The 14605-nt window shown below is 41.8% G+C and overlaps 1 protein-coding gene across 1 annotated transcript in view; it reads left to right on the top strand.

The window, feature by feature from the left end:
- The first annotated feature begins 239 nt into the window (after positions 1-239).
- Positions 240-14605, top strand: part of LOC150087638 (frequenin-1-like) — a 77829-nt gene continuing 63463 nt past the window's right edge. The window contains exon 1 of the mRNA XM_090369896.1: positions 240-394. Coding sequence (XP_090226022.1) covers positions 331-394 — 64 coding nt within the window. The 5' untranslated portion in view covers positions 240-330. The remainder of the gene's footprint in view (positions 395-14605) is intronic.

Consider the following 14605-nt stretch of genomic DNA (forward strand, 5'->3'; position numbering starts at 1 on the left):
GTCTCTAAGCGCACTTTGTGTGTAACGCATGGAAAAAAGGGGGCAGGGACACTGTATCATCGTAAGAATCCGTTACTTAATTGCCAGGGACACGGGATTAATCGGTAATAATATTTAGCAGCGCGAGCGCCCAATCTCCACGCCGGCTAATCTATTTGCTTAATTTTATTTCCGAGATAAGTGAAAGTTGCGTCACGAGAGGAAGAGAGGGAGGGAGAAGCTCTCTGGGTCGAGAGTGTCAGGTGACTGCGAAGGACACAAACGCCTTCGTTCGCCAGAGCATCAGCAGGTTGCATCGGTTTCCACGGATCCGCCGCGGGTCTCCGAACGATGGGCAAAAGAAACAGCAAATTGAAAAGGGAGGTGGTGAACCGCTTGATCCAGGACACCTACTGTAAGTACCCCTTTCCAGTAGTCTTTTGACACTTGTCTGCTTCTTATTAGTCATCCCTTCGTGTGGACAATATCTTCCGCTTTGCCGTTGACATGTACGCAGTTGTCTGGCGTGGCTTGTCGCGTTCAAACGGATAACAACCCGTTGTTGGACACCCCCTTCCGTGTGTCATCAAGGCCCATTGTGATACTTGTGAATAATTCGTGTTACGATAGCGAATTTAGCGCACTTCACGATTCTTATTAAATGTTTTGTTTCATTTCGTAGAGGGATTTGTTGATACTCTCCCACTTCCAGGTCCCTGTTTATGTTAAGTGTCAGAATTAACGTGTTTAATCCCAATTTTCATTCCCTGTTAACTGGATCCCAATCTCTGATGGGAAATCCCTTCAAAACATTCCACAGAAAAAAATTAATAGGTAGGAAGATGCAAGTGACAGTGGACCTTGATTTCAGCAGCACAGATCACTATTTGATTGGTACTGCGTGTCCCTATAAGTCAATGGAAGGTCTTCGATGAGTTCCATCAAAAAGTAATCCACGTATCTATCTGAAATTTAGTTTAACAGTTTTAAGGATATTGCCCATAAATGGCTCTAGACTTCCTCCATCATCTATGAGAGAGCGAACGCATCAGTTATTTAAGATAAAAAGGTGAGCGATCCAACGATCCATTAGAAAATATTTCCAAGCAACACAAGTCAAAGTATTGTCCCAGATGAATTTCATTTCACGAATTATGCATCTTTTAAGAAATAGAAGATGACAGCAGCGGATAAATGATTTCAGGACATACCACTGTATTTTTGAAGATTTTGGTAATGGTCACTCATATCTGATAAAGACTTTGCAAGGCGTGTTTGGGAATTAGATCGTTGAAATGCTGTTAACAGCTGGACAACATTTCTGATTACAACAATAAGGTGCATCCCATCATTTCACCGACACAGTCAAGACAGTGGGCAGGGGGGGGAAATGCTATGGATAGGGTCCCCGTTACTCAGGTTAATGACAATCTGTAGTTTTACTATTTCTAAGCAACTTGACCTGAATAACGAAGATTGAATAATGAAGATTGAAGCCGCGCCATTTTTGGAAAATTAGAATATTATCGAGCTCTAGATTTGGACAACTCCGTGAGATTCTTCGAACTATTGGCAAAAGTGCTGGTTGCGTAAAGGCTTATTGATGTGCCAGCTGCAGTGGTCAACGCGGCATTTCTTATGGCATAAAAACAAGAGGATTTTTCTAATGGTTTTTGAGCATAACCCATATCCTTATTGGTGTATTGTGTCGGTAGAAGTGTATGTGTTCACTGAACGATTTGCTTGTGGTGCGCGAAGAAAAACCCAGAATAACTCACGAGGGACATTCCACTCCCTCCACTTGATATTAACTAACTACGGCTTCGATAGAAAGAGACTTCAGAAATTCCTCCAGTCGTCGACGAGACTCGAACCCAAACCCCCTTCAAACGAGTGACAAGTGGCGAAACTACTAAACCGCTAAGAAGGACCTCCTCCCAAATTGGATTAAATGAACAAACCGGATTCATCTAAATCCGATTTTCAATTTTTGTTTCAAATTAGGAGAAATGTGCATGAGGAAACCAAGAAATGTTAAAAAAAGGTTTTGGAGAAACTGCTGGCCCGTGTTTCTGATCTCATCAAGAGTGATACATTTAACTGTATTCCAAAGTTGCTGATGAAACTGGTATTTTTTATGGGACATGCGTCGCGTCCTCACTGATGATTAGCGACTGGCCAGTTCTCGCTTATCAGGCGCTTCATTAACATGCTGATGACCCACACTTGGTTTCTTCCTTCACTGATTGCGAATAATTGCTATGACCCGGAATCAAAAGCAGATCTCTCAATGGAAGACTTCGTCTTCTGTGTTGGGACAAAACGGTCGGAACTTGGCTTCAGGGAATCGGCGCTAGCTTCATGACAACGTCCCTGCACACTGCACGCTTTTTAATTAAAAATTGCTTACAATGCTCTCCATCACTATGGAGAGCACCTTAAACAAATGGTTTTACTATTTTTCTTCCTCCTTCTGTCCATTCTTTGATGACTGATAATATCGTTAAAGAAATATATCTTCCATTTCCATAAAGTAATAAGAAAAACTTCTTGAATCCCAGTCTGATTTAAATTTCGGGAATAATTCAATGGAGCTGTCTTTTTTGATTAATTATCGCCATCTAAGTTTTCTAATTAACTCTTCAGTCGATTCCCATGAAATTTGTGCGGCTCTTTGAGAAAAATCTGTCAAATGGTCGTCAGAGCCGAATTTTAAAGAGATAAACATAACTCTAAGTGGCTTAGTGATAATTGGATTTCTAATCTTTTAAGCTCGATTCTCATTCCGAATTTGAAAACGCCATCTTTCAATGATTATCAGAATTTTAAAGAACTGAATTTAAAATATTGAAATTTAAATTAGAAAATTTGGAATTTAAAAAATATTACGAAAGTATGCCATGAGGAAAATGTCAGATTGGTACTGATGCTTTTACCAGACAATAGTACCCGTTGACATGTGCAGAAGTAGAGACAATATGGCGTTCACAGTGATGAGCATACACACTCAAACTATCGTAAAGCAATGTTACAGTTTCTCACAGCGGGGAGCGTCTCTTCAACCGAAATTGTTATCGTAGGTGGATGAAATTATCAGTTACCACCATCGAAGAAAGTGAACACTCTTGAAAGTACTGGTAAGTGTTCTTGTGGTTGATTTGCTGTTCGCTGGAAGAAAATTTTCCAGCAAATGGTGTTTTCTCCCGAGTTTCCGGGAGCAAAACCACGCTACCCTCGTCTGAGATCTACTAACTCATTCATGTTGTGAAAAAGTCCATAAAAATTCGCATTTTTTTTCTCATTATTGAGGGGATTCGAACTGAGATGTTTTTCACCCAACGTGAGGAGGAAGGATGGCGATAATTTCAACGAAAGCGAATCTCACAACAAAAACTCAAAAGTCAATGACATTTCTTCTCTATGGTGTGGGTTCTTTGGTTATTAGAATTCAATGAAAGATCTATGATGCGGTCCTCTCCAATTACGCCATTTGTAATTTACCTTTGAATGGTACTAATTTTACTGATTGGCTAGTTTATTAAGTACACCTACCCTCTTCAAGAAATGGACCACTCCTTCAGTAACAGCATCTTACTATGCGATATAAAACAGGTGGGCTGAGGTAGGGATGCTGCACGTGTGAATAAATCCTCCAATGAGTAATAAATGTCATGGTTAACGAGACACGTGGGAAATGCAAACACGAAAATGAACAGTTCATTCACCACAAATATTGATCATCACAAAAATCAGTCAACCATTCGAGTAACTCATTTTATAATTCCAGATAAACAAAAGACAATTAGTTGAGATGACACATGATTTGCGATTCTGCAAATCGCAAATCATGTCTTATTCCGCAAACCACTTCGTGTTTGGTCTTATCTTGTCTAAATTATTGCGCAATACCATTCATTTTGATGATTTTTACAAAGTTATTATAAATATGGAAAAATTCGGCTTCTCTTTCGTAATCAGCTTAAGAAAGGTCAAGATCAAAGATATAACAGCCAAGATGAAACTTGTAAAAGATTCACATATAAGAGAATTTTTATTTATTTCGAAATCTTCCACTTTCTCCATTTTATTGGTCGCGCGACAGAAGAGCACGAATCCGTGCTACTCCCTGAGGACGAGTGTCCTTTTCCATCAGCTGCGGACCGCTTTGCTTCGTTCCTTGAATGCCCACGAGAGAAAAGCGGTACCGCTCTTCTTGATATTCGACTGTCACTTTATTGCCAGGTGTCTCCGAGCGAAGATGTTTCTGTTGGGTCCAGATTAGATTACAACAGATGCGTTCGCTTTCCCCCGCTCGCTTCGCTTCCTGTTCAAGGATGCACCGTGACATCAACTTCCTCCTCGGTGTCTGATACTGCCGTTTGAACTGCAAAGCAACTACACCCTTCCCGTAAACGCGTTTTCCCAGACTGGAAAAAGCGACAACATTATTTACTCAACTGCACCTACACAATTCTCGAAAATATTGTCCTTGCTGGAGAGCACGCGATCCAATGACTGCATCCCAGGAACTGACTGAGTCATTTACATAATAAACTGTAAAGTCATGAAATTCTTCAAACGCTTCACTGGAAATCTACCCTGATAACCAACAACACACTATGTTTTAATGTGACCCATATTTTAGGGCCAGAAACAACCCAGTAGATGAAAATACTTTCCTTTAGATTCAACAACACGAATACAACTTAATTATAATTCATTATAATCAACTTGTATTATAATAACCATATCATATTGGATGGCGCTTCTTTTTGCAATCCTTGGAAGAATTTTAAATTGCTTTGTGTTTTATCGAAGATTCACAGGTGGTCCATAAGTAAGGAAACATGTTTGACTGTAAATAACAACACTAAGAGCCAAAAATAGTTCGGTAAATTCCAGTCTTCCATCTTCATTCAAACTTTGTCGCAACATGGAATGATAATCGTTGTAGTTAAATTCCTTTATGATTCTCTTTAAGCTTGCTTAGATATTTAAGTTCCAGACTTCGTTTTTCAGGTGTTTTTGATATCCTTCTGTTGTTGTTGTTATAGGGGTTTTAGGAGCAGCAGCAATTTGGGCCATATTGTTTCGTGCATACTCTCTGTAAATTGCGTGTGTTCTATGGTTGATCTTCTGTTTTCTGGACAAAAGACCCGAGTTACCGGGAGTAAAAACGATGTTAATCTAGCCTGAACCAACTAACCAGCCACGAGTGAAAAGGGCCCATAAAAATTCCTCAAGTCATCGACGGGACTCGAACTCTGGTCTTTTCCACCCGGTGTGGGATGAACGACGATTCCATCAACTGTGCTATCCACTAGGGCTTCAATATCCTCTCTTGCAAGTTTCAAATCAGCAGATGTCTTTGAGATACAAGGTCTTCCAGGTTTTGGTAGGTTGTACTTTGTTCCCACTTCATCAAACTTCTTCACAATTTGCTTTCTTACTTTTATTGGGGAGGGTTTATGTTCAAACCACCTGCCTTATGCCCACCACTCTGTCCAAATTGTCCTCACTGTTTCTTTGTCAATGTGTAGCTGTTCTACGATTACTCGAATGCTCATTCGAAGGTCTTTTGTCGCTTCGTTTTAGCCACACCTTGAAGTTTAACTGGCAGTCCATTTAATTAATAATTAGATGTTAAAATCTCTTATGTGTTAGGTAATTTCTAGAAGAAATAGTAAAATCTAAAAAGAGATCCAAATTTATTTTGTCTACTGCACTTCGAATGCTTAAAAGGAACTAAATTTTCCTGTTTCTGTCCTATATGTTAGTTATATGTACACTGCTCGACAAAATAAACATCTCACGTGGAGAACGTGGTGTAACTCGTGCAGCTTGTATAAATTGGAACAAAATTTGTTATGGTGATGTACCATAGAATAATGATGTACCCCTTCCCTTCGGATAAGGGACATTCATAGGGGTTGTATAAGAATTAACAAAAAGGTTGCATTGCGGAAGTAGACAAGATGCTCGAAACAGACCCAACAGTGTTGTGGTGAGGTCGTTGAGCATTATTCATCTCCACACCGCCTCCACAGTAAGAGTCCCTTTCTCTGATAGAAGAATCTTTATTGCAACGCATAGATGATGATTTACATAGTGGTGTAGTTGCAACTGACCGTCGCTGCCCAGCGACCAGGGGTTAACAATGTGCTATAAAGGCAAGTTGCCTCAGTAAACCAAAAAGTAAAATAACAATAATAAATGGATAAAATAAACTACTAGAATTGGTTACAAAATACACAACATAAACATATACATGGAATTGCATAATTATATACCACGAATTGAATTCAGTAAGAGTTTACATTACTCAGGACTCAGGTTATAACAGTGGTAGCCTTGACCGCCCACCATGGAGTATTCTCTTTCTATATTGTCGATCCTGACTGAACTTGTTGAGGTCGACATCTAGATCCTGGATGCGTGAAACATCTGCTGAGGAAGGAACCGGTCCGACAGGTGAAGGTGTGTTTCAAGAGGGCATAGCTGTGGAGCTGCTCGCAGATGCGCCTCAATACACAGTTGTCCCAAAAGGAGGAAGAGGAAAGACGGGTCAAGAGCTTGACCGTTCTGACGAGTCTCCTTTCATCAATGAGCCATGTAGGGTTTGGGATGTTCAGTGTGTTAGCTATGGCGGTGGTCCGTATCTGAGGTAGGCTAAGCTTGTGGCAAGTCCACTTGAGGAGCCAACACTTGGAGGAGAACACTGGTTTGGTGGTAGAAGGAGATGCGGGTGCCCAAATCTCTGCAGCATAGAGAAGTGGGGAATAAACTACTGTTGCAATGTTGTAGGATGGTACCGCATTCCCCGTTTCTCCAAACGAAATAACATCTAGAATCTGTTTGTATAAAACGGGACTCATCAGAGAACAGAACTGTACCCCATTTGTCACTTGTTCATGACACCAGTTTCGACGAGCACTGCGTTGGTTTGGGGGTAATGGGAAAACAAACGATCGGTTTCTTTGCGTAGAGCCCAATTGAGTTGAGCCTTCTTAACACAGTCCGATTGGAAACGTTTTCATCTGCGGCCGCAACAACCTCAAAAGACAGCTGACGACAGGACATCGTAGTGTTCCGTCTTGCTGTAGAGCCGATAGCGGTCTGTTCTCGTTGACGTTGCACTTGGGCTACTTGGCCAGCTCTTCTTGTAATGGTTCCTACTCCTGAAACTGCTTCCATAGTGCCGAGAAGACTCTGCGTGACGCATTAAGTTAACGTTCCTGCTTCGCCTGCTACTGCCCTACTTCAAGTCGTCCAACGGTCCGCCCTCTCAAAGATTCATGTAAACGACGATGACCTGTCTGCGCGGTAGCACAGTGGTATCGCCACCGCCCTACCCACACCAAATGGAAAAGGCTCCGGTTCGAATCCCGTCGATGACGGGAGGAGCTTTAATGGGCTTTTTGCACTCTGTGGCTGAGTTTCAAGCTCACAAGGTTTTTTGTTTTTTTTCAGAACCGGGGTTTTTCCTTCAGCAAATGAGGAAAATCGACCAGAGGACAACACACGCAATTTACAGACATAATACACATGGGTAGATGGAATAACTTTCCTGGTGACTCTAATAAATAGTTTTTTAAACGACAACGACTTTCCATCCGAGTACTGAAGATGTTGGTTGGTTGTGTTTTTAGAAGCATCAGCGACTAAGGCCATATTGCTCCGTTATAGTGTCTAAATTGCGTGTGTTCTGAGGTCGAGTTTCTGTTTGCTGGATGAAAAACCCGAGTTTCCGGGAGAAAAAACCATGCTGCCCTCGCCTGAGACCCACTGACACAGCCACTTTGTGAAAAAGACCAATAAAAATGCCTCCCTTAATCGACGGAATCCAAACGCAGTAAGTTAATTTATTAAACCTCTTCCACTATTCAATGCCGAGGAAACGGTTGAATTACATTGGGGTTGCATGCGACCAGATTTTGAGAAGAGAAAACAACTGAACAAATGCTTTTGCAAACATAATGAAGTTTGAATTCGAGAAGCCACTTATTTCTTGTCTTTCTGCCCATAGCCATTTAGAGATTTAATCTTATCTTCTTGTAGCGTTGTCCCAATCTCGTTATTGAAAACCATCCTGCTCATTTGAAGCCCAGTCTTTTTCCAGTAATCCTTGAGACAGAAAACGTGTGCCATTATCTTTGGATATATGTACTAAACATCATCTGGTTTATCTGATTTGATGAATTAACTTCATGTAGTCAGCATAAGAAGTCAAACCGAAAATTTTTGAACGAAGGAGTTCCATCACAGATAAGTTCATAAAAGTGTGCCCTTCCCTAATAATAATTTATCTTAAGAAGACGGATGCTTTAAAAATATCTGGACTTCTGGCTATTGCGAATAATAATTCAAAATTCGTGCAGTCCAAATTTAAAGCGTTAATTTTTCAATGTCAACTTAATGGAATTTGTTTCTTACAGCTGCCGAAGAGCTGATCATAGCCACATGTCCAACAGCTGGTGTTGCTATATGTTGTGGAGGTTGCATCCATTTTTCTGCATATAGGTAGCAGTAACCCTAGAGGAACGTACCAACTGTGTGGTACTACACTTAAGTTGGTAGAAAATGAAAAAGACCTGGGAGTAATTGTGCAGGCAGATATGAAGTTTTCTGAGCAATGCAGACAGGCTGCCAGGGCAGGTCATGGGGTTTTGTCAATGATATATAGGAATTTTGCTAGCAGGGAAAAGGAGGTAATTATCCCTCTGTATAAGGCAATGGTCAGGCCACGGCTTGAGTACTGCGTACAGGTCTGGAGGCCTCATTTTAGGAAGGATGTAGATTTGCTTGAGCGTGTACAGAGAAGGGCAACAAGATTGGTGAGGGGAGCTTAGCTTTAAGTTCTGCAAAAATTGCAGCGGCTGGAGACTAGGCATCTGCGAGGTAATCTGATTGAAGTGTATAAAGGCTTGAATGGGTTGAGCACACGGAATTCTGATGGGATCCTTCCACTTGTTCAGATTACGAACCTAAGGGGGCATCAATTCAAATTTAGAAAAGACAGATGTAGATTAGATGTGCGGAAATTTGCCTTTATCCAGCGGGTGGGTTTTTTTTTTTTTTTTTTTTTTTATGAAAACCCCAAACACGAAAGTTATCAAAACCTATAGTACTTAGTACCGTGCATGGGTTGAAGGAGAAGTATGGGGGGAGGGGGATTGCTGGAACAAACTTCCATCTGTCGTTGTGGAAGTTGATAGGTTGAATAAATTGAAGGAGGAACTGGACAAATATTTAGAGGGCATGGTTGTGTGAATTTTTTATTTTGTTTTATTTATATATTATTATTTTTTTTATTTTTTTATTTTTTGGCTAATGCTACATAAGCTGACACGCTTGCTTTCTTGCATCACATGCCCCTATTACTATTAAAATATTACTACAGTGGTGTGCAAAACTTAAGGACCAACACTATTTCTAAAGGTTACAACCACAAAATCTTTACTTAAGGTACTCTTTACTGATGAGAGTAGATTCAGTCTCAGCAGCGATTCTGGACGTCAGCTGATCTGGCGACAGGTTGGCACACGGTATCACCCCGCAAACATCACTGAAAGGGATCGATATGGCGGTCGAGGTGTTCTCGTCTGGGGAGGCGTTATCTTGGATGGACGTACACAACTCCAGATACTGGAAGGCGGTACTGTAACCGATGCACGCTACTGTACTGAGGTAATCCTTCCTCATGTGCGTCTGTTCCGAGTTGCCATTGGCCCAGACTTCGTGTTTATGGATGATAACGCCACACCCCCATCGCACTGCAGCTGTTGATATGCTTTTGGAAAGTGAAGACATTGTTCGTATGGATTGGCCTGCCCATTCCAGCAATCTAAATCCCATCGAACACTTACGGGACGCTCTGGGGAGACGCACGTCCACATCCACCATAAAATGTTCGTCAGTTGAAGATGGCGCTGACAGAGTAATGGACGACGTTACCGCAAGAACTTATCAACAACATTGTTTTAGGAATGAACAGGCGGTGCAAAGCCTGCATGGACATTAGGGGTGACCATATCTCCTACTGAGGACCACCTCTTCCCTTTGTTCCATCTTTGGCAGTGATGCATCTTTATCATGGCAGCCAGTGCTATGTTGCCATTTTTCAATAAAGTCCCTCTGTACCGTTTTGTTCCCGTTGTTGTGTCCGTGTTGTTTCCTTCATCATTTCTGTACCTCACGAGGTTCCTTTGGTATGCTTTTTCCACATCCAGGCTACTCCTATGAGAAGCTACAGGTGAAAACCTTACTGGTCCTTAAATTTTGCACACCAGTGTATTACTATTGGAAATTGGTAGTTAGTCTTTAATCGATTCAGGTGTGATATTTAATAGAATGGTCTTAACCCTGTAGTGCTTCCAGATTTGGGAGTAGTTGACCGTCCAGATAATTTTGTTATATGTGGAGAAGGTACAAGAATGAAAGAGCCACAAATCTTAATCATACATAAAAAATCAAAATGAAATCCAGTGGTGGCGCTGGTGCTGATGGATTGGCACAAGTTGTAGTGCTGTTTATTAATCGAGTTTTTGCTTTAATAAGGATATGCCTAGTGATTTTGCCCTCGTGGGTAGATAGTTGGTAGGATCGCCGTCCTCTCCACAAGGGGTGGGAAAGACCCGAGTTCGAATCTGCCGATACGGAGGGGGAGTTATAGGCCTTTTTTAGAACGTGGCCGGGGTTGTCGGTCTCAGGCGAGAGGATCATGGATTTTTCTCCCACAAAATCGGATGTTTCGTCCAGCAAACAGAAAATTGACCTCGGAACACGCGATTTACAGACAATATACACATAGAATAACGTAGCCTTGGATGCCGATGCTCTTAAAACTCAACAACTAGTGATCGACGCATTAAGTAACAGCTTTAGTTTGCTCACTGTTGCGTACAAAGTTAAACAATACCAAAAAGAGGATATGAAGTTACCCTCTTTGTACACAATAATATTCGCAACGATACCTCAGTGTTCTACCCGTTTCGTTATGTTTTCAGACGAGAGCATTCCTGAAGCTTGTTTTTCCTTGTTTTTTTTACAATTACAAGGTATAAGAAACTTCACTTGGTATTTACAACTTTATTTCCTAAAATGAGACTGGATCTTTATGCAATGGACAAAAATAAAAGCTGAACTAAACTGTGAAGTTTCAACCATTTTTAATAGTTTCTGATTTTTTAACGTATCAAGAGCCGGGTTCAAAAGCCAATGGAACCTCGGGTATTGAGAATTTCAATCTGGCCGTCAACGTTGCATCATCCAAACTGAAATCTATCCGAAATATGGATTTGGTTATTAATACTTTGTCAGAAGTGATCGGAGATGCCTTACACAACTTAAGGATCTTGAACTGGAGATGGCAAGCTACAACCCACTGAAGTTTGTCAGGTTATATTTTCCCTAAAATCCGTGCCAACATTCCTTAACGTTTCACTATAGATTTACCAATTCCAATCGTGCTCTTGCGCAGACCTTAGCGTCTATTTCACCATACGATGCCCTTTGTCAACCAGATCGACGAAATCAATACCAAATTTTCTCGTCTGAAGATCTCAAAACGACAGCTGCTACATTCGACATCCCCTCATTATTAAAAGATTCAACATCTCCACGCTTTACTCCACCCCAAGCAGATGCTTGCCATCTTGAAGTGTGTGGACGCTGACTTTGATAACTTACTGAAGAACAAGAAAGACAGACTCAACTTTATCAAGGCCTTCGTCGCATTCTCTATGGTGAAGAAATATGGGCCTCAGCCGCGCCCGCAAACTGAAATGGGCCAATACCAAAGCTTGTCTGCTTCCGGCCACCACAACTACCAAGATGTCACATGCAATCGAAATCCAGAGGGTGAAGTCCCTGATTATGGAAAAGAGGTTAGTCTTCAGAGCCAAATTCCTCACAGGCCAGATATCATTTCCCAACATTTGGAATGTCTGCTCTTGGAGGATCCCACAGGCGTTTTCTGATTTTGTGCAGAATTATTTTGATTTATTTCTTAAACGCTTTTAATGTCATCCGAGATGACGAACAACATCAAGGTATCAGCGTAAGAGCTGAAGTCAATAAACTCCGCTAGAAATGGCTGCAAGATGAGCTGGTTCCACCCCAAGCAGATGCTTGCCATCTTGAAGTGTGTGGACGCTGACTTTGATAACTTACTGAAGAACAAGAAAGACAGGCTCAACTTTGTCAAGACCTTCGTCGCTCTTGATCCCTAATATTCTAAAAGAGGATTAAGATGCTCCCGTTTCCCATCCCGAGGCTCATCTGTTATCACTGCAGCCCTGCTGAATCTGCACCTCACAGTTGATCTTGAAACCTGTCACGAAGCCACGTACGTATACAAACGCTGACGTGAACATATATCAAACTGATATCTATCACCTTCTGTTTCTCTTACTCCTTAATCCTTAACCCCCCCCCCCCCGGCGCTCGTTGCACTCATGGGATATTGTGTTGTTTATAATTCTGTACTTCACAATAAACATTTATTTATTTACAAGATACGTCTTTTCAAAGAGGTCTTAAATTATGCTTTTCTATTGGGCAGTTCTTTTTATTTAGGGTAGTGCAATATCGAGTCAACCCGTGACGAAATGCCTCCATAATAAGAAATCGGGGCACTAAGTAGCAAACCTAGTTTGCTCGTTGCTGCTAACCACATTGCTACAACGAGCTCGTTCCGATCCTCTTTCTATCCCGTCATTCACACCTCACCAAAATTGATCGACTCAATCTTGCGTGTTTTCGCAGCAGCGTTGGCTTTTGTCTGCACTGCGTAAAAAAGTGATTAATTTCGCCCTTTCCCCATCAAAAACAAAACAAAAAAAACGAAGAAAGAAATAACGCTGTCCGTGGTTATCCGACCGGCGATCGAGAAACGTCTTCTGCTTGATTGGATGGCATTTGACCTTTCCGTCGTTTCTTAGTTTCTCTTCGCACACCGCCGTCAACCGGTTCTCCGCCAGATATCTACGTGTCGGAGCATCTCCAGCGAACACGCGCTGAGGAGGAGGAGGAGCACTCCGAATCCAAAGCAGGTTACCGTACCTGAAGCTAGGAAACGGCGATTGTGTGAGTGCTCTTCGTAGTGACCCCTCCAACGATGCACCAATGTCTTCTCCGCTTATAATCGCTTTTGCAGGCCGTGGAAATCCCCAGAGAAGTGCACACCACTCGCCGTTCATTGCGGGCGATGCATTCATCAGAAAGAGTTTCGTAGATTTAAGGAATCTTAGAAGAAAGGGGAACGGCACCTTGCAAGATAAATTGCGCCCGCTTGCTTTAGGAGGCCGTCCAATTTCGCGTCCGTTCTCAAACGCAGGTCGTAATTTATCAGTGTTTCTATTTATTTTCGTTGACAGCGGCAGGGCACACAGTCGGGGTTGTTTACGAGTCCGAAAGTACTGCATCATCTTTCATGCTCTGTCAGTGGAGGCTCAGTTAGATCCCTGTAGGTGGAGCCGGAAAATAATGCGTCTTCTTTAAGCCTGTACATCTCTTGGAGGTCTTCTTTTTTTTTGATATTTTATCATTCACGCTTGACCTATAACATATTCCACAGTTTCTGCTCTTAATATCTTCGCAAATATGGAAGGAACCAACTTTTTGGTATACAAAGACTGGTATTAACGTGGAGCAGAAAGAGTAGAGTTTCCGGAGCAAAACCTCACTGATACAGAGAAAAATTAACAATTTCTATTAAGGTTATTATTAAATTAAAACCACTCTTATACCATATGAAAATTAATAATATAGTTTATTAGGCTGTTCATCTACATTAAGATGACGTTTCGGGTAACTTACCGATACCAATCATCAGGCTCCTCTTGCCGATCCTTCCAGAATCCGGATGTGCAGCCAGGCAAGAGGCACAGCCAACAGTTAATTCATAGAGGAGGGATTACCTCCATTAGCCAATAGAACAGTGCCAAGTTTTTTATTCTGGATCCGGGAGAGGGTTGTTATAAGCCACGGGTGACCTTTGCTCTTATACTCTTGATATCAGGGTTCATGTGTAGGCTGGTTCAGGATCTTACTGATACCTGTCATCAGACCATGCTGCTGGTGCGAAATTTTTAATTACACAAGAACCCCAGATCCAGGTTAGAACCTTGGCACCAGCTGCATGGTCTGATGAAATGTATCGTTAAGATCCTGAACCAGCCTGCACACTATTACTGATGTCCACTGTATAGGAACAAACTCTTGACATTAGGGTTGGTGTGCAGGCTGGTTCAGGATCATACCGATACCTATCATCAGACAACGATCTTATGCCAAGTTTTAACTATACAAACACCCCGGATCCAGGTTGAAAACTTGGCACCAGCAGCATGGTCTCATGATAGGTATCAGTAATATCCTGAATTAGCCTGCACACAAACCCTGATGAAAAGAGTTTGCTCCTATACTCTTGCCATCAAGCTTGGTGTGCAGGCTGGTTCAGAATCTTACTGATGCGTGTCATCATACCATGCTCTGGTGCCAAGTTTTTCACTGCACAAGAACGCCAGATCCACGTTAAAAACTTGGCACCAGCAGCATGGTCTGATAATATCCTGAACCAACCTGCACACCAACCCTGATGCAAGAGCAAACTTTTGACATTAGG

Source organism: Mastigoproctus giganteus, chromosome 3, assembly GCF_048544385.1.
Source record: "Mastigoproctus giganteus isolate SK-2022 chromosome 3, ASM4854438v1, whole genome shotgun sequence".
NCBI lineage: Eukaryota > Metazoa > Arthropoda > Arachnida > Uropygi > Thelyphonidae > Mastigoproctus > Mastigoproctus giganteus.